Below are 20,792 nucleotides of genomic sequence, written 5' to 3'. Positions count from 1 at the left end.
TGGCCCAGGTATCCTGGATGGATATTGACCTCATTCCGTCAGTAGAGGATGCCTGGTTGTTCTTTTAAAAGTGCTTTCCTCTCCATCTTAAATAAGCATGCCCCGTTCAAAAAATCCCCAGAGATTGGAAAGCTGCCGCGGTCATCCCCCTCTTCAAAGGGGGTGACACTCTAGATCCAAACTGTTACAGACCTATATCCATCCTGCCCTGCCTTTCGAAAGTATTTGAAAGCCAAGTTAACAAACAGATCACCGACCATTTAGATTTCCACCGTACCTTCTCCGCTATGAAATCCGGTTTCTGAGCTGGTCATGGATGCACCTCAGCCATGCTCAAGATCCTAAACGATATAATAACCGCGATCGATAAAAGACAGTACTGTGCAGCCGTCTTCATCGACCTGGCCAAGGCTTTTGACTCTGTCAATCACCGCATTCTTATTGGCAGACTAAATATCCTTTGTTTCTCAAATGACTGTCTCGCCTGGTTCACCAACTACCTCTCAGAGTACAATGTGTCAAATTGGAGGGCCTGTTGTCTGGACCTCTGGCAGTCTCTATAGGGGTGCGACTGGGTTCAATTCTCGGGCCAACTCTATTCTCTGTGTATATTAATGATGTCGCTCTTGCTGCTGGTGACTCTCAGATCCACCTCTACGCAGACGACACCATTTTGTATACATCTGGCCCTTCATTGGACACTGTGTTAACAAACCTCCAAACGAGCTTCAATGCCATACAACACTCCTTCCGTAGCCTCCAACTGCTCTTAAATGCTAGTAAAACTAAATGCATGCTCTTCAATCGAACGCTGCTTTCACCCGCCTGCCCGACTGACTAGAATCACTACTCTCGGCGGGTCTGACTTAGAATATGTGGACAACTACAAATACCTAGGTGTCTGGTTAGACCGTAAACTCTCCTTCCAGACTCACATTAAGCATCTCCAATCCAAAGTTAAATCTAGAATCGGCTTCCTATTTCGCAACAAAGCCTCCTTCACTCATGCTGCCAAACATGCCCTCGTAAAACTGACTATCCTACCGATCCTTGACTTCGGCGATGTCATTTACAAAATAGCCTCCAACACTCTACTCAGCAAATTGGATGTAGTCTATCACAGTGCCATCCGTTTTGTCTCCAAAGCCCCATACACTACCCACCACTGTGACCTGTACGCTCTTGTTGGCTGGTCCTCACTACATGTTCGTCGTCAAACCCACTGGCTCCAGGTCATCTATAAATCACTGCTAGGCAAATCCCCGCCTTAGCTCATTGGTCACCATAGCAACACCCACCCGTAGTATGCGCTCCAGCAAGTATATCTCACTGGTCATCCACAAAGCCAACACCTCCTTTGGCCACCATTCCTTCCAGTTCTCTGCTGCTAATGACTGGAACGAACTGCAAAAATCTATGAAGCTGGAGACACTTATCTCCCTCATTAACTTTAAGCATCAGTTGTCAGAGCAGCTTACCGATCACTGCACCTGTACACAGCCCGTCTGTACCCCATATTATTTATTTTGCTCATTTGCACCCCAGTATCTCTATTTGCACATCATCTTCTGCACATCTATCACTCCAGTGTTAATTCTAAATTGTAATTATTTTGAACTATGGCCTATTTATTGCCTTACCTCCATAACTTACAACATTTGCACACACTGTATATAGATTTTCTATTGTGTTATTGACTGTAAGTTTAGTTTATTCCATATGTAACTCTGTGTTGCTGTTGTTTTTATCACACTGCTTTGCTTTATCTTGGCCAGGTCGCAGTTGTAAATGAGAACTTGTTCTCAACTGGCTTACCTGGTTAAATAAAGGTGAAATAAAAAATACAAATATATCTTATCCCTTGCGCAAAATAGTCTACAGCTGTGTCTGTCTGGAGCTCACTGGCACAGCAAACTCTGAGGGCCCAGAATATTTTATACAATGTTGAAAGTTTGCTAGCAAGATCGGACTGGACCAAGTTAATAGTTGATACAATGTTTCAAGGTCCTTGCAGACCGGCCATGTGTAGCCAATGTGATTTATAGGAGATTTTATTTTTATCAGGATATTTTCTACCTGCAGGCTGCAATGTTTTTATTTGTTGGTTTATGTAGGCTATTTTTTCATATTGGCAATGGCAATTACTTTTAGATTTGTATCATTTTCATTTAGATATAATTTAGAATTAACCACGTGACATTTGATTTTGAGAGATGAATACTTTTTATTATAAATGAAATTAAACTGTGCCACAAATGTGCATATAGAAATCATGACTGGCACGCAGATCAGTAGAAATGTTACGAAAGCTTGTGACTCCAAATGGAAAAGGTTGCCGAGCGCTGGTGTAGCCTATTACCGGCAGCTTCAGGAGCGTAACGGCACAATGGCAGCAGCGGGAAGAGGGCTGGGAACAGGTTTTCTTCGGCTGGCTATTGATCTCTGGAAAATGGAGCACCACTTCACGACAGGCGTGCTTGCAGCTTTACAGCAAAGAAAACGGCTCGTCTCTGACCTAAACGGTTATAAAAAATATGGCCCATATTACCGGAGAGGCCTTTTATTTCTTTCTATTGGGATTCGCATTTTATATAATTTTGTCGTGGGCGGTTTTTAAACCGTTGCTAATTGTTGGTTTGATAACAAACAACGTTCAGTCATGTTACCTAGCTAACTAACAACCTGGTAACTTCACAGTAGGTTTAGGCTCATCTGATTGGCCCAGGAAGAAAGGGGGAAAAAAGGGTCTGCTGCTCATGAGATGTGCTTAAAAGTCAGGATTCATATAGACCTAATGTAAAACTATATCAACAATACATTTCTTCCATTCGGTTTGGTGCCAAACGTTATAAGAGTTGGGAGCAGTATGTGTGCGTCTGTTAACTGAAGAGTAAAGAAGGTGTCATGCAGTGTTCTCCCCTTACTGCCACAGTGACATGCATCTATAGTCCTCCCTCTCATTCCTCCAGCCAAATCACAGGTAGGCCTTTGCAAATATGTGCAAATCAGCCGATCTATGCAGTGTTCTGTTGTACTATTATACACTGAACAGTGTAAAGTTAAATTCAATGTGTTGTCTTGAGTAGAAGTGTGAATTTTAGAATTATTGGGGGACATTTAGAAAAAATGAACAAGTGTCCGGGGGACGGGGCGAAACATGATGCTAGGCCACTGATGTGTACGAAGTATATTGCTCCTAGCAATGAAGTCTGCTGAGATAGAAACCGAGAGATGAAGGTGGATAGAGATGGAGAGCGACCGAAAGAGGGAGATGGAGAGAAGGAAAGAGTGTCTCCTAACTCATCTGATGGAGATTAAAGCTCAGTCAACTGGAACAAGTGTAATTGCTTGTTAAAGCTTTGGAAATCTGCCTCCCCTTTCACCCTGGTCCCTACATTACTCTCTGCTTCCAATCAATGAAATCAATACTTAACTAACTCTGTCTACAATCAAATCAATAACTTCACCTTATTGGAAAGGGAGAGAATTTCAGGTCAGGAGTGGGACTGAGTGGTAAAGAATTTGAACCAGTGTGATAAGAGAAGGGATAATAATTATACAGTTCAGGGTTGGGGTCAATTCCAATTTAATCAGGAAGTTAAATGGAATTTCAGAATGCTGACTGAATTGAAATGGAATTGACCCCAACCCTGAAACCTACATTAGCATTACATTTACATTACATTTTAGTCATTTAGCAGACGCTCTTATCCAGAGCGACTTACAGTTAGGCTTGATGAGCAAAGTGTGATTGCATTACACATACAAACCTTAAAGCTGCAATATGTAACTTTTTGGGTGACCTGACCAAATTCACACAAATGTGTGTTATAGATCTAACATTGTCATTGAAAGCAAGTCTAAGAAGCGGTAGATCTGTTCTAATTCTGTGCTTCCCGTTCTAAAGTTTAGTTTTTGCGTCTCTCTTACTTTCGGTTTTACACACTAGCTTCAAACAGCTGAAAAATACCATATCTTTGGTTATGGAAAAGCTATTTCACAGCGGTTTAGATGGTACAATGATTCTCTAAACTATACTTGCTTGTTTTGTGTGTCAACCTGAAATTGTGTGGCGAACTATTAGCATTTTAGCAACAAGGAAATGGCAGTGATTTCTGCAAAGGGCATCTTTAACCTACAGTATAAATATCACTGTCTCAAGCATAGAGCTCGGCGATATGGAAAGAAATCGACTGAATTATCACAAGGATAAATTGAACAATAAGTTTATAACAATGTGCACCACAGTTATTTTTTATATTACTTTTAATGAATTTTATTAACTACTACCACTACATTGTAGCGATCAATTGTCCCATTAACAATCACCCAAAGGAGCACATTTATTTCATTTTAAAAACAATTCTCTAGTAGGGCCCTATAGGTTATTTATCGTAATTAACGTTATCAGCCAAATGTCCACAATAAGCGGTCGATGTCGATTACATTTTCGGTTTATCGTCCCAGCTCTACTCTGGCAGTTAACGCATTATCAAATAGTGTATTTTGAACGGCTGCTCCCTACCTCAGCCAGTCACGCTGCTCCTGGCATTGACTGGAGACCCATGGTGTGTCAGTGGAAAAGCTTGCGTCCCTGTCGGTTGCTAGACCTGGGTTCAAATACTATTTAAAATAATTTAACATACCTGAGCTGTTCGTGAACTTCTCTGTTGCAATGGAACCAAACATGCAAAACCTGTCATGGCCACCCATTTGACACACCAGGCAGGCTAAAGGAAACACTCAAAGTTTATTTGAAAGATTTCAAATAGTATTTGAATGCAGGTAGGTCTTCCTGTCGCACTGACTCCCTGTGTCTGCCTTCCTCTCCTTGATGAGTGATGCCGGTCCTCATACAGAGAGGGCCATCTGTCGATTTTCTCTTAGTTCCCTTTCCTCTCGAAATACCACACATTTCATAACTGCCTCTTGTTTTTATCATGAGTGCTCAAGCGAGGGAGTAAAATTTCCAAAGTTGTCATAAATACACAGAAATACATTTTAAACTTAGCCATATTTTTAAGCCTAGCCTTATTTCTCGTGGTTCCCTTCTCTAGAAAAATAACAGCATTTCATACAGTCAGCCTTGTGTGTGTGTGTGTGTGTGTGTGTGTGTGTGTGTGTGTGTGTGTGTGTGTTTTGTTTTGATTTGATCTTGAGAGCTTGCTCGAGTAAGATATCCAATCATTTCCCATGATAAATAAACATAACTTGAAACCTTGCAACCTCACTCTTATCTCTATTCCCCTTACTTAAAAATGAGTCACTTCGCTATATATTCCTTCAGTTCCCTTTCCTGCTGTCTCTGTGCCAACATGGCAGGTGTAGATTGCTAATCCAAGAGGCTAGCTCTTCAGATCCACTTCTCCCTCAGCATATTAAAGGATCCAGTGGAACTGCCGGGGGAAATAAATTGCAGGTGGAAATATGTCATTTGGAGACTGATTGGATTTTCTGCCAGCTTCTTGTTGGAGCTCTAGCTAAGATGTGGCCGCTCATTTTTGGAGCGTGTTAGCAATGCTAGTGGAAATGGATGGTATTAGTTAGCGTTCCATTCACAATAGCTATCACTTGAAAGGGCAGTAAACATTTCGAAGCAGACCAGGGGAGAGCAATACTTGTGAAATGAGTGTAAAAACCAGTAAGGGGGCAACATGGGCTTTTTCTATATTCTCCATCTGTCACCTTCCCTTCATCTGCACTGATTGGGAAAGACTGTACAAACCTGTGAAAACAATATGGCGGAAGCAACCTCATCATTAGGCTTGCTTTCACCTGACCTTATCAGTTCAGATGGAGAGGAGGCTAGGAGAGGACAGGGTTTTAAACAATTGAGAGAGCCAGGGAGGAATCAACAGCCAAGCAGCACCAGGTCCGTTCATCGTCGTGGGAGCTAACGGGTTGTTGGCGTGTGTGATTTGTGATGACAGGTGTGATGATGGCATGATGTTAAACATGTTTCTTCCGTGTTCTCCTTCCAGATGCATCATCCCATCCAGATGAAACCCGCCGACAGTGAGAAAACAAACGGTGAGTGACATCACCGCAGATACGCTGTGGCACGGGCTGAAGCCTGTCTAAGCAAAACATGACTTCTGACCAGTTAAAGAGAATGGGGCTGTGTCTCACTTCCATATGTACTGCTCTACTTTTGACCAGTTAAAGAGAATGGGGCTGCGTCCCACTATTCCATATGTACTGCACTACTTTCGACCAGTTAAAGAGAATGGGGCTGCGTCCCACTATTCCATATGTACTGCACTACTTTTGACCGGGGCCCATTAGGAATAAATAGGGAACAGGGTGCTATGTGGGGCGCAACCTGAGATCAGAACACAACTAATGTCGACCATGAAATCCCGGAGGAAGTGGGGAAATTACAAGGGGGGGGAATCTCATCACTTTAAGTTTTCATTTTTTACAATTTTATTTAAAAAAAAAAAATTGTTCCCACACAATGTCCCAAATGGTAGTCTGGTCCCAGATTTGTTTGTGATGCCAAGGCATGAGAATGATCAAAGGAGTTTGCTGTACAGCACAAACTGATCTGGGACCAGACTGCCTGACGCGATCTCCACGTGCACTCATTCATCACTCATTCCTTCCTCTTCTCCCACTTTACTCTCTCTTTTTCTTTCTCAGAATCACATTTACACCCAGAATGTTACTTGGTGATATGAATCTGATCGCAATAGACAACATATAGGCTAGAGACAGTTTACATACATTATATACAAAATAGATAGTGAACGTAGAACTGTAGGGTATGAGTGAATTTACAGTTAGGAAGATACAATTTACAGCATAAATATCTACACAGTGTACAAAACATTAGGAACACCTGCTCTTTCCATGACATAGACTGACAAGGGGAAAGCTATGATCCCTTCTTGATGTCACTTGTTAAATCCACTTCAATCAGTGTAGATGAAGGGGAGGATACGGGTTAAAAAGCCTGGAGACAATTGAGACATGGATTGTGTATGTGTGCCATTCAGAGGGTGAATGGGCAAGACCAAATATTTAAGAGCCTTTGATTGGGGTATGATAGTAGGTGCCAGGCGCACCGGTTTGTGTCAAGAACTGCAACGCTGCTGGGTTTTTCACGCTTAAGTTTCCTGTGTGTATCAAGCATGGTCCACCATTTTTAATGGACATCCAGCCAACTTGACATAACTGTGGGAAGCACTGGACTAAACATGGGCCAGCATCCCTGTGGAACGCATTCGACACCTTGTAGAGTCCATGCCCCAACGAATTGAGGCTGTTCTGAGGACAAAAGGGGGTGCAACTCAATATTAGGAAGGTGTTCCTAATGTTTTGTACACTCAGTGTATATGCAGAGGTGGGGATGTGCACTTCAATAATTGCTTTATTTCTCTATTTCAGCGGTGGAAGACAGAAAACTCTTTATCGGAATGGTGACCAAGAAATACGGCGAGAATGAGGTCCGGTTGATGTTCTCTGCTTTTGGCCAGATAGAGGAATGCCGAATTCTCCGTGGACCCGACGGTCTGAGCAGAGGTGGGTTGTGGGTAACGCAGTGTCACTCTCCTCCACGCTTCCTTTATAAGAGCGTGGTGATATTAACACCAAGGTATTGGGTTCAATTCCCGAAGGAATCATAATACACATAGAAAAAAATATATGCATGTCAAATGTACTGCAAGTCGCTTTGGATAAATAATCTGTTTAGGTATTATGGTAGTGGCTTCCTCTTTAAACGTCCCCCCCCCCCCACACCACAGAGCAGAGAGAGAGAGGGGTCCATACCGCCACTCCACCCTCCTACCTCTCTGAGCAGAGTGAGGGGGGCCGCACCACCGCTCTCACCTCTGCCTGTAACAAAATATCCTGGCCGTCGTCATGGCAACCCCTAGCTGCTGGTGTTCTGGGCCGGGCTCAGCTGGCAGCACAGGACACACACACACACACACACACACACACACACCCAGTCAGTGCTGCACCGCCCCCACTATGCTCCACAAAGGATGGGATTATTCCTCTCCGCCTGCCGCAACTTCTATCTATCTGTCTGTGCCGCAGAAGACGCCATAAAAGCCAATGAGTGGAAAGCAGAGCAGAACATGCAGAACACAGCTCAAACTGTCACTGCGCCCTGTCGTTAGATATTAGCCGTGTTGAGTGTCTGTCATTGTAGCATGTGATGTTGCCATGCCGTTTCTATGCAGATATCTCTACATTTCAGTTACCCCCACCCCATAGTGTGTTGTGTTAGTTATCACATTCACCCCGTCGCCCCATCCTCAGCTTCTCTTAATTGTGATATAATACGTCCGTTACTGTTACGTCACCGTGATTGTTGTTGTTGTGACTTGTCGTTGTGTTCTTTCTTCCATGTACTAACCAGTGAGAGCGGTCCTTCTGTCGGTGTGCTTGGAGTGCCGTTCATTCTGCTACTGTGTTACTGTGTAATGTGTAACGTTTCATAACGACGTGTCCAAATACCTTTTTTGTCTGGTTTTGTTTCTTCTTTGTCCCCCCCCCTCCCCCCCCCCCTCTTGTTCCCCCTCCCCTACAGGCTGTGCGTTTATCACATTTTCTACCAGGGCTCAGGCTGCGAATGCAATCAAAACCATGCATCACTCTCAGACTATGGAGGTACTGTATCCCTTAGCACATATTTGTATTTATTTATTTTTTTAATCTGTTTTAGAGGAAGCCTAATGAATCCATAATATCCCACAAATGTATTGATAATGTGACGTGTCAGTTGCAAAGCACCCTACAACCTCTTACACAAGTGTTTACCAACGTTAAACATGGTAGAACATAGACTCCACTCTATCGAATAGGGCGTTAACTGAAATATAGGCTACTGTATTTGAGTATCTGTCCCGCTAAATCCGTTCAAAACTGGGCCAGTATTCCTGTTGGAGCAGTTCAGTGCTTAGGAACTGGGCCAGTATTCCTGTTGGAGCAGTTCAGTGCTTAGGAACTGGGCCAGTATTCCTGTTGGATCAGTTCAGTGCTTAGTAACTGGAGCAGAAGTAATGTGACGGCCAACATGTCAGCGGCTCCCTAGTGAAGCATCCAACCGATCCCTAATTAGGAACAACTCATTAAACCCAACTCATCTCTGGACCTCGGAGATTAGAACTAGGTCCCACTAATGGTGGCACCCTTTTTGAGGGTTGCTATAAAATGGTGAAATTCTGGAAATGTTTTAACAATTCCCAGGTTTTCCAGAAATCACGGTTGAAGCGTTCCCTCATGATTCCATGCATCCTGTGACTGGGTTTTCTGGGGATTTTTGGGAACATTTCCAGGCATTTTACAACCCTAGTAGTCCCTTTTACTGTCTGTTACCCCCTGGTCCTACGGGAGGTGCTACTAGTGTTGAAAGTCATTTCCTGTCAAGCCTGGTTCCCTCGTCTGGCTCTCTCACACAGATACCCTCCGCATGTCTCCGTCTGGTCTCTCCAGTGACGCGTCAATATCTGGCTTGTAATGTCTGTCTGTTACAGAAGAATACAGCGCTATGCTATGTATGAGTTTTGTTGTGGCAAAATGTCTTATCTAGTTATGTCATGACTTGGACGTACACATCCGTGTGTGTTTGTGTGTGTGTTTGTGTGTGTGGAGTCGACTCTCCTCAGCCTCAGTCCCTCCCTTCCGCCCCAATCCTCGTTTTGAGCCATACCCTCCATTGTTAAAAAGTGTAATTGTCTGTCTGTCTGAACATTATCCCTTCCTGGTTCTGTCTGTGGAACGTTGCCTGGCTTTGTCGTGCATGGCAGTGTGTTTGTTTACGATTTGAATGCAACACTTTGACAAGTTTATTTAAAGAAATACATTTCCCAGTTTACCACAGGCATAGTCCATCCCCTACAAATGGGGATTCCTGACAAAATGACCTTGCAGATTTTACTCTGTGATAGTGTCTCTGTACGTGACAGTGTGTGAACTTCACTGGGTGACATCCAACCCTCCCCTCCCCCACTACAGGGCTGCACTTCCCCCATGGTGTGTAAGTTTGCGGACACTCAGAGGGACAAGGAGCAGCGGCGCCTGCAGCAGCAGATGGCCCAACAGATGCAGCAGCTCAACAGCGCCTCCACCTGGGGAAACCTGGCAGGGCTGGGAGGCCTCACACCACAGTACCTGGCTGTAAGTACGCCTTTAATACCAGGGTTGGGGGTCAATTCAGAAAGTAAACCAAATTCCAATTTTACTCATTGGAAAAGCGTTGAGGAGAATTGCAATTTCAGTGTACTTCCTGAATTGACTGGAATTTAAATGGAATTGACCCCAACCCTGCTTAATACTCCATAGTACTCTATAGTACACCACAGTGACCTGGTAGGCCTCACCACAGTACCTGGCACTAATTACACTATAGTACATAACAGTAACCTGGCAGTAAGTACACCTTAACACACCATAGTACACTATAGTGCACCACAGGGTTGGCCAGGCTGGGAGACCTCGCACCACAATACCTGTCAGTAAGTGGAAACCATCAATATACTTTTTCATAAATATACACAGTTTATCATTGTTGGAAAGCATGGCATTGAGAAGTAATGGACTCTTTCTCAATTTGTTTTTCCTCGGTTCCTTGTCATCTCTCCTAGCCTTTTTCTCAAACCATATTTGAGGAGGAGATCCAAGGTCCCTCCCCTCGGACCTTCTCCTCCAATGAGTTTTGAGGAGAGAGGACGCGAGGAATCATGGAAAGACTAAACTAATTGAGAAAGAGCACAAGTATCTCCTTTTGTTCTATTGTTCTAGAACTCACTCTTTCTCTTTCTTTCACAGTTGCTCCAACAGGCGACAGCTACCAGTAACCAGAGTAGTTTTGGTAACCAGAGTAGTTTTGGTAACCAGAGTAGTTTTGGTGGCATGCAGAGACTAGGAGGTGAGTCAATCACTGTCCCTGTTCCCGTTCCCCATAACTCCATCCCACTTCGATTAAACAAACAGACAACTGTTCATGTAAACAACCTTCTGACTCAGTGTTTCACTCCCACATAGTTTCACAACTACTAACATCACTTTACCCTTGAATGAGATCATCGTTGGGAAGATTAATCAGAGTAGCTATTCTAGGAGACACAAGTCTGCTGGGGACAAACTTAGAGGGGTGAATATCCAAAAACCTGTGGAGTGCCTCAAGGCAGTGTGCTAAGGTCACTTGTTTTCCTGTTATGTCAATGATATGAAGTCAGCTTCTTCTTGCCATCTTCTGTAAGCCGATGATTCCACTCTTCTGGTCTCCCATAAGGACAGCTGATGCAGCTCCATTTCCCCCCTCTCGGTTTTCATTGCAAATAGGAATCTGTTCTTAGTTGTATTTATCGAGGTATATCAATTATCTCTCCTCCCCTGTTCCAGCCATGTTAGCTGATCATGACAATATTACTTCTTATAATGAGGACGACGTTAAACATCTCCCTCTGTCTCCTCTTCCAGGTGTGAACCAGCTGCAGCTGCAGAACCTGGCCACGTTAGCTGCTGCCGCCTCTGCAGCCCAGAACTCAGGCGGCTCCACCAACGCCCTGTCAGCCAACGGAGCTTTAGGTAATCTCTACAACTCAGGTAAATATGGTACAGCACTAGGTAGTCCAAACCCAGTTTCTCTCATTTTTACTTTTGTGTTATTAAAAAGTCGCCACCCACCAAAAGATTACAACTACAAGTGTCGTTCATTTGCATTTTGCCTGGATTATATCCGATCCACCACAGGTCCCCAGTTACATTCAGCTGTGGGCTGATCTTTCCTTGAGCGGATGGTCGGGAGGGCAGGAACATAGTTATAAATAACACTGCAATCCCAAACAGATATTGTATTTGTGATAAACAGAATAATTTCAATCCTTCATTACATTGGGATACGATCACATATGCCTCTATTTATGTGTGGGAATACTTGAATTGATTTCCTCAATTAAAATCACTTTGAGCTGATTTCCTGGTGATTTTTGTATTTTATTTCCAACAACGAAAACTATAATAAAATAAGACTTGGCCTCCCAAATAAATTCACCGGCCCGCAGGCCGCCTATTGGGGAACCACTATACGCTATAGCTTATTTGCTTTTTGTCATCTTTAATTTACTTACGACTATGTGAGTTAATCAGTTGAATTGATAGATTAGTTTGTGGAGTGAGTGAGTCTCTGTTTACCTAACGGTGATCTCTCCCCAGCAGCAGGCCAGACAGCAGGTTCCAGCGCAGGTGCAGCCATGAACACCCTGGCCTCTCTGGGCCTGACCCAGGGCCTCGGCGGGGGCCTGGCGGGGGCCTCCATGGGTCTCAACAATCTCAACGCCCTCACTGGGGGGGTCAGCGGTGAGTACGCCCTGAGTGAGTACCGCACTAAAGAAAACATGACTTTACTACCTTTTCTTCAACCCTGTTTGTTGTTTCCGTCTTTCAAATCATACCTTCATTCTGTTGGTGATCAGGCTTCTTTAGATATCTGCCTGGTTTCACGGCCACAGATTGCCTGGTCCAGGACCAAAACGAATGCTTTGGAGAATCTCCATAAAAAATCTGTTTTTAGTCCAGGACCAGGCTGGTGTCTGGGAACCCAGCCACTATAGTCCTCATTGAATCTCAAATGTATGACTACACGAATGCCAGTCTGTACGGTAGGGCCCGGACGATACCAGCATTGCACTATTTTTTTTCCCATGGCAAAAATGAAAACACGAAGCAGACCACTCTTTGGTCCTTTTAAAAACCTGCTGTATATAATATAGTGTGCTATAGCCAGAAAATAAATCAATATGACTCTAGATGACAACATAATGTTAGTTTCCAACATTAGGGCTGTTTTCCTAAATAAGTTAAATCTGCTTCGTGTTTTGTTTGCTTGCCACAATACTAATAATGAGTATCGCGATACTGGTATCGTCCCGGCCCTACTGTACGGTAGAAAGGACTAGGTGTCAAAGCCTGTCTGGCTGTTGTATCCACTTGCGTGGATATAATCTATATTTTTGAATTGTCAAAATAAATTCTATGTTTCCGTCTACTGTGTTAGGTATGGCTGCTATGAACGGGGGTCTGGGGGCCTCGATGGCCAACGGCTCTGGGGCGAGCTCCATGGATGCCCTGACCCAGGCCTACTCAGGGATGCAGCAGTACACTGCCTCCGCCCTGCCTTCCCTCTACAGCCAGTCCCTACTGCAGGGAGCAGCCGGCGGGAGCCAGAAGGAGGGTGGGTTTCAGGCCACACCATTTACCAATATTGTTTTGTGTTGTAGTCATTTAGCAGACGCTCTTATCCAGAGCGACTTATAGTAGTGAGTGCATACATTTTCATACTTTTTTTTCTCGTACTGGTTCCCCCGTGGGAATCGAACATATGTGGACAGTACATACAATTTCAAGCTTGTCTAGGATAACACAAAGTAAATTACTTATTTCCATTGGGATCCCTTTAAATTGACGTGTGTGTTTCCGAGTGTCTTGTAAGCCCATATGCGCTGGGCACCTAAAAAGGTGGATGACATTTAAAGAAGATAATTGATTAACCGAAGGGCACAGAGTCGCATGTTTACTGAGTACCACATCATTCTCTCTTTCAAAAAAAAATTAAACTTTAAAAAACTGCGTCCTCTCCTTCATTGCTCCTTTAGCCAGGAGCCAGAAGGAGGGTGAGTCAGTCCACAGTCACACTAACCACACCTGGGTTCAGGTAGTATTGGCTTTCTTTCAAATACTTTGAGCATTTCCTTGAGCCTGCCACGAGTATGGTAAGTTAACCCCTAAACTTTAATCTTGGGTCAGTTTTGCTTTTACCCCACTAATGGTTACGGTTAGGTTTGGGGGAGGGTAAACTGGTCCTAGATCTGTACCTATGGGAGATTTTACCAGGGAGCCCTTGAGTGCCAGTTGGGCAGGCTTTGCACTTTTGGGACTATTCCATTGCGCTAGGCGAGCTCGATTTAAGTATTGGAAAGATTTCAAATACTGTTTTGAACCCAGGTCAGTCTGATGGCCGTAGGTGTGCTTTGGTGTTTCTTGATCTGTCAAAATGTTTCCTCCATTGACCTTAGTCTCTCTCTCCTCTCTTCCCACAGGTCCTGAGGGGGCTAACCTGTTCATATATCACCTGCCCCAGGAGTTTGGAGACCAGGATGTCCTTCAGATGTTCATGCCTTTTGGAAACGTCGTCTCTGCCAAAGTCTTCATTGACAAACAGACCAATCTGAGCAAGTGCTTCGGTACGTATGGTCGTCTTCGACCCCCTAAACATGAGCATAGCGATAGATGGATGGATAGATACAGGCCATCGGAAAATTCCAAAAGTGTTCTCTTTTTGTTGCTCCAATTCTAAAATGCATAGATCAATGTTTTATTGCTTACATAAGAGTTTAGTTTACCACAGACACAGCTCTCTCGCTAACTTGCATGCTTAATATAACTTTAATAGCTGTTTACTAGTATTTACCTTTCCCTCGTCCATTCCTCAGGGTTCGTCAGCTACGACAATCCGGTGTCGGCGCAGGCCGCCATCCAGGCCATGAACGGCTTCCAGATCGGCATGAAGAGGCTCAAGGTGCAGCTGAAGCGCTCCAAGAACGACAGCAAACCCTACTGATCGTACCCAGGGCAGGGGCCTTCCCCCTGGCTCTGTGTTAGCAATGCTAGGGTAAGTCTAAGTCTACCCAACCAGCTAGCCAACCCACGACTAGAGCCGAGGCCACCCGATCGCCACAGCAGAGACTTATTTCACTGGGGTATGGTGGAAAGGGGCTGTGGGTGTCATACCAACTCTCACCACAGGGGGGTCGTCGACGATTATTCTCTTAACGTTACGATCTTATCTCTCTACAATGTTTATTATTACACCCATCCATTCCTTTCACAGTTTCATCGTGTCATTTTTGAGTCGTATAAAGTGTTATAATTTATATGATTATTTATAGCTATCGATGGAGCCAATGTTCAAGGGAGTCTTTTTGTGTCGTGTGATATAAAAGAGGGATCATACGGTTTCATTACCTCTACAAGGTTTAAAATACAGGTTGACTAAGAATCAGACACACAGGCTTGATTCTGTCAGATTTTCTGAGCTTTTGGTCTTCAGTCTGTCGCATTGATCTCTATGTGAAGCTCCTGTTTACTTTCTCTCTCTCTGCTTCCACCTTTTTCTCGCATTCTTTCTCTCTTAATCTAAGCCATGTCAAGCTGCTGGGGCTACCTCTGCTCTCATCGCTCTTTCTTAATTAACTTCTTCCAATCATTCCATCCGTCTGTCCAAGTCTTCCCTAAAGGGACTGACTGGAGATGGATCAGTGTATGTCTGAGTCTCTCTACCATACATCTAGTGATGTCATTTCCTAATCTGGTGATGTCATTTCCTGTGTCAAACCTGTGTATTGTTTTGTGTGTGGGGAAAGATCATCCCCGATTTGCAGTTAATGCTATGTGTGGTGACTGGCAGTTGTTGGTTGATTGTGCCTCATGGTTGAAAGGTTCTTGTGCTGTGGCTCTGTCTAACTTATCTCTCTCTCTACACCTTTCTCTCTCTCTCTCTCTCTCTCTCTCTCTCTCTCTCTCTCTCTCTCTCTCTCTCTCTACATCTCTCTCTCTCTCTCTCTCTCTCTCTCTACATCTCTCTCTCTCTCTCTACATCTCTCTCTCTCTCTCTACATATCTCTCTCTCTCTACATCTCTCTCTCTCTCTACATCTCTCTCTCTCTCTCTCTACATCTCTCTGTCTCTCTCTACATCTCTCTCTCTACATCTCTCTCTCTACATCTCTCGCTCTACATCTCTCTCTCGCTCTCATCTCTCTCTCGCTCTCATCTCTCTCTCTCTCTCTCTCTCTCTACATCTCTCTCTCTCTACATCTCTCTCTCTCTACATCTCTCTCTACATCTCTCTCCGTGTTTTTTCTTCCCTTTTTTTTAGAACAAATCTTCATGCCTGTTTGCTCATCGTTAGCCTAGCATGTCCTCATGGTGTTGAAAGCCAACTCCAAACTCCTCTTCCTCCCGGCTACTCCTCATCATCCTCCCACCATTGGCTCTTTGATGCCGCTCTAAAGCTCACCTGACCAATAGGCTACCTGGCCACACACCCCGCTGACCTTTTGACCTATGACATTTGACCTTAGCTCAACATGATTGGGTGTGTCCAAAATGGCGCCCAGTTACCTATACAATGCACTACTTCTGGCCAGAGCCTTTTTGACCAGTGCAAATTACTGCACTATATAGGGAATATGCTGTCATTTTGGATACAGTCCTGATTTTTTTGCATGTAACTTTTTGTTTGTTTTTTCCTGTATCAAATGTGAGGGGAGGTCGGTCAAGCAAAATCAATGTGAAATCTTACCTGCGGTCATTTCATTTAAAAATACTTTGAATTAGTAAAAAAAAAACTTGCGAATGCAAAAAAAAAAAAAAACTTGTTTTAAAAGCCTGTGGGATTGTTTTTTTTTTTATTATTTTGTAATTTGCTTGTTTCTGTTGCTTGTTTCTTTTTACCTCTTCTCTCTCAGTATAAAGTTCACTTGAAAGTTTGAATACAGGGACTAGCACAGTGCTGTGCTGCTTTGTGCCATTAGCAATATGTCTGCTTCTGAAACAACAAAATAATGCTGTGTCCAAAATCGCACCCCATCTCCAATGTAGCGCACCACTTTTGACCCGGGCCCTGGGCTCTAGTCAAAAGTAGTGCACTATGTAGGGAATAGGGTTCCATTTCAGACGCGCACCCTAAGACCACTTGACTCGCAACACTTTTAAAAACAAGTCTGATTATCAACCAGAATGCCCCTCAGTGCTCTGTTTAGGTTTTTCACATTTTCCATTTTGTCACCAAGGCTGTTTAAAAAGAGACTCTTGGCTTTCATTAATGAAAATATGTGTATTTACCTATTTTGCTTTATTTTTTCAAAAATATTGACGGCACAATAGAGGTAGATTTGCTCTTGATTACTAGGGGAAATGACTACCTACATGAGTCTGAACTTTTTTAGAACTGATTCACAAATAGACAATCTGTGGTTTAAATGCACACTTAGATTACCTATATTTTATACCATTGAATCTATAGAAGTTTAAAGCTAAGTAAAACAGAAACCCAGGTTAACTTTGGGGTTCTTTTGTAGATTATGTTGTAATGTCATCTAGGGTCTTTAAGTGTATTCCATTTTTAAGTGGAACAACAAAAAAAAAAAATCTGTTTGCTCGATCAACACAACACAGCCTTTCAAAAAAAATAACTAATTTACTAGTGGTGATGTTACTTACATGTGTACTTACATTGCTATTTTAACCTCTGCAAAAATGTCTTTTTTGGCGGGGGGTGGACACATCAGTTAAGTAGATTGTCATTGTCTCATCTTGGGGAATATATTGACTACATTTTGATTTTCATTTTTTTCCTACATTAAAAGAAAATAGTTTAAATTTAGTGTTAAATTCTTAAGGTCTTGAGAATTTTTTTTGAATTTCTTGTTGAGAATTAATTTCAGAAATTGATGTTTTTGTCTAGTATGGATGCCTCATATTGCAAGATAATGTCCATTACCACAGAAGACAGACGAGGCGTTTTTGTTTAAAGTGCCCATGTGTCAAACTCAGTGTTCTTTAAGTTCTTACAATATGCTTTCATGTGAGTGCCCAATTTTCCTCAAACACACACTCTGTTCTGTGACAGTAAGAACACTGGGAGCCCCTGAACGTGAAATCGCACACAGGGGAATGTTTATTCGATCTCTCTCTCTCACACACACACACACACACACACACACACAAATGTATTTGTTGGTGATAAGATAGTTGAAATCACACGTTTAAGAAGAAAAAAAGTAATTTTCTATTCAAAACGGTCACACAGTATCTATGTGTTAACACTGCTGAACCTACCCCCCCCACCAAAAGTGTTGGTTTACAAAAGCATTCCATGTTTCGGCATAAAGTTTACTACTCAGATCAGAAGTGTCTTTTATTGGATGATAATGGACTAGCCTACTTTCTGTCAGTTGTACTGAAAAGATGATGGGACAGCTCAAATAATTTACATCCAGCCCCTGCATCTCGATCACCGCCCCCAAAGAAAGGTTCCCCAAAAACATGCGTACTTGGTCCCATATTCACAAAGCGTCTAGGATCAGGTCCCCCCTGTTCATGTAATCTTATTCATTTATATGATACAAAGTCGAAAACTGATCCTAGTTCAGCACTCCTACTCTGATACGCTTTATGAATACGACCCAGAAGGCGCTAAACAAGGGTTGTCAACTCAGGGTCCTTTGTGTTTGAGATTCAGCTGTGTGTGGAAGATGCAAGCACTGCCTACCGTGTCTTTCTCAACAGATTTGGGATTAACAAGCCACAAAATGCATTTTTTTTTTTGTTGCCGTTTTTTGTTTAGTTTTTTTAAAACTTACAAATCACCCAAGATGGCACCCGTTTTATCTAGGAGGTTCTAGCAGCACCTGAGGAGTTTTGAAGTGTCTGTTGAATGGGAGTGATTTTTGATTTTGTCCGTTATATAATATTGGGGGAAATGTACATTTTTTTGCTAATCTGTTTGTTTTTGAAGCATGGGTTGGTGGCACTTCCCAGAACTACCAAGGTACCACTAATAAACAATATTTTATGTTGACTATGATGGAGAATGTGCTTTCTGCAGTGCGTTTTTCTATCCAAATGCAATACAAAAGTCAGTGCCATATGTCTAGAAACTGCCTATCCAGATGCTAGTAGGCCTTGGTTTAAGGACTAGAGATATGCTGCAGTTAGGAACGCTCAGTTTGCTTTTGTTATAATATAGATACCAGTGTGTCATGAAGGCTAAATCACCCGCTGATGTGTTGTTTTCCACTTTGTGTCGCGTTATTGGTTCAAATGGTACGTGATTTACTGAATTTTAACACATTGGCAAGTAATTTGTGAATATTATTATTGTACAATAAACACCCTAAACCTTTTGAAGACAAATCCCCCTGTTAGTGAGTGGACAAAGTTGAGTGCTTTGCGGTACGGTCACAGACAGTGTATTGATATAATATGAATGCCTAGTTGTCAGGTAAAATGGTAATGTTATTGTATATTGATTATAGAATAGTAATATCCTTTTTCACATCAACCAAAACCTGGGAAGTGTGGCATGTTATTAACATTAACTATAAGACCGTTTGTAAAACAATTTGGTATGTAGGCTACAACGAACTGTTAACAAATGTTAGTAAATATTTAATTGATTATAATGGGTAGTTATACAACTGTATTGTAAAGTGTTACCGTAAATGTTGAAATATAAGCACAATATAAAATCACACATGGGTCAGGGTATAGGAGCTAGAAACTCACTTCGGGGGCTTCCGTCACAACATTCATTTTTAATTACTCATTCCAAATGGCACCGTATTTCCCTACATAGTGCACTACTTTTGACCAGGGCCTATGAATCTGTTCAAAAGTAGTGCACTATGCAGGGAAATACGGTGCCACTTGGGACTTCACTCAGTATCTCTATCACTGGTCACGGTTTTTCTGTTCTCTCATACTCTGAAGTGCTAAGTGAGTGGTAGCTTTGCTTCTCTTAGATGTTGTCTTGGTCAAACATCTCTGTCCTCTTTCTGTACCATTTGTCTTATCTGATGATTCATAATTGATAGGACGACTTTGTTCATGTTCTTCTCCACATAAATTATTTGATAGATGTTTGTGTTGTCTTGAGAAAAGCCAAAGTCGTGGTGCATCTTCATGTTGATCTTATCTGTAAAACATTATTACAGTAGTGATTTTCTGTTTTTAATTAAACCTTTGAAACTTGGGTGGGATTTGAAAAAAACGAAATGACGAAAAAACTGGCTCTTTCCAATTTCTACAATACTGGCTGTGCATATGTATTTTGTACCAGTGAAGCTTTTTTTTTATATTGGAAATAATTAAAGAAAAAAATATATATTGGAAAAAAAAATGTCTGTCCTCTCTATAAGGCCTTGAATGTGATAGTGTTGAGTTTGGCTTCTTGATGGTCGTCAATGATAACATTTCTGGTAGTACGTTTTTGTTTCTTAAATAAGTAACCTTCATTTTGATTTCATTAACTTGCTTTCTACACGTTCCTCACTACTTTATTCAGTTTCTACTTTGGGGGGTGGGGATCCTCTAAAACCTTGGTCAGTTTCATGTTAGTGCTGTGCTCTCAGTCCACGTGGTTATTAAAAATGACCATCTGGGCTTATTATAGACAACTTGTATGGATAGATAAATGTCTTAGTTTAATAGAAAGTTAATTATTTGTTTTAGTTTCTGGGCTTTTTCCTTTTTACCTGTCGGTAGATATTTCTATTTTTCCCATAGAAGCAGTGGTGTGTGTAGTTGGAAATCAGAGTGTTTTATTTGATAAATGTTTGTTCATGTGTGGTGTTTCTTTGCCTCTGTCTCCAAAATTAAACCATTTCCCCCTAATATTCAATGTGTCTGTGTGTTGTGTAGTCCCAGTGCCTGTCCAGTGTTGTGACAACATTTACAAACTCCCCAGTGTCTGTCTCCCTAACTTGTTTCTCTCCATTGTCCTTCTCTTTGCTTATTTATTTTGTTTCCAAGCGTTTGCTGATTTATAATTTGAGTAATAATATACCAGTAAACTAATATACAGTAGCCTATGGATGTAACATATTTGGGGGCCATGAGTGATTTGTGTGTTCTGTTTGTTCAAAAGAAGCCCCACAGGTAAAGTACTCCGTCGTCTGAGGATGCCACCAAATACCTTGGTATCTACTAACGACTGAACTGCAAGAACATCAGCGTTAGCACTACTGAATAAGGGCCATGAACAACTGGAAGTAC

General features: G+C 42.4%; 1 protein-coding gene across 7 annotated transcripts in view; it reads left to right on the top strand.

The window, feature by feature from the left end:
• LOC311135118 (CUGBP Elav-like family member 2) overlaps nucleotides 1-20,413 on the top strand; it is a 45,073-nt gene extending 24,660 nt beyond the window's left edge. For 2 of the 7 annotated variants that reach the window (XM_084169008.1, XM_084169011.1), the window contains exons 4-14: nucleotides 5,982-6,030; nucleotides 7,390-7,524; nucleotides 8,543-8,622; nucleotides 9,970-10,131; nucleotides 10,783-10,882; nucleotides 11,437-11,562; nucleotides 12,175-12,330; nucleotides 13,013-13,189; nucleotides 14,055-14,198; nucleotides 14,448-14,626; nucleotides 15,892-20,413. In XM_084169008.1, the coding sequence (XP_084025134.1) occupies nucleotides 5,982-6,030; nucleotides 7,390-7,524; nucleotides 8,543-8,622; nucleotides 9,970-10,131; nucleotides 10,783-10,882; nucleotides 11,437-11,562; nucleotides 12,175-12,330; nucleotides 13,013-13,189; nucleotides 14,055-14,198; nucleotides 14,448-14,575 (1,257 nt within the window). In that variant the 3' untranslated portion in view covers nucleotides 14,576-14,626; nucleotides 15,892-20,413. Of the gene's footprint in view, nucleotides 1-5,981; nucleotides 6,031-7,389; nucleotides 7,525-8,542; nucleotides 8,623-9,969; nucleotides 10,132-10,782; nucleotides 10,883-11,436; nucleotides 11,563-12,171; nucleotides 12,331-13,012; nucleotides 13,190-14,054; nucleotides 14,199-14,447; nucleotides 14,627-15,891 lie in introns of all 7 variants that reach the window. The other 5 variants (XM_084169009.1, XM_084169012.1, XM_084169006.1 and 2 more) reach the window with 3 other exon arrangements.
• Nucleotides 20,414-20,792: the final 379 nt, after the last annotated feature.

The sequence above is a fragment of the Coregonus lavaretus genome, assembly GCF_964263955.1.
Source record: "Coregonus lavaretus genome assembly, chromosome: 9".
NCBI classification, from domain to species: Eukaryota; Metazoa; Chordata; class Actinopteri; order Salmoniformes; family Salmonidae; genus Coregonus; species Coregonus lavaretus.
Note: the sequence above shows the minus strand (reverse complement) of the source record. Positions and strands in the feature narration are given on the sequence as shown.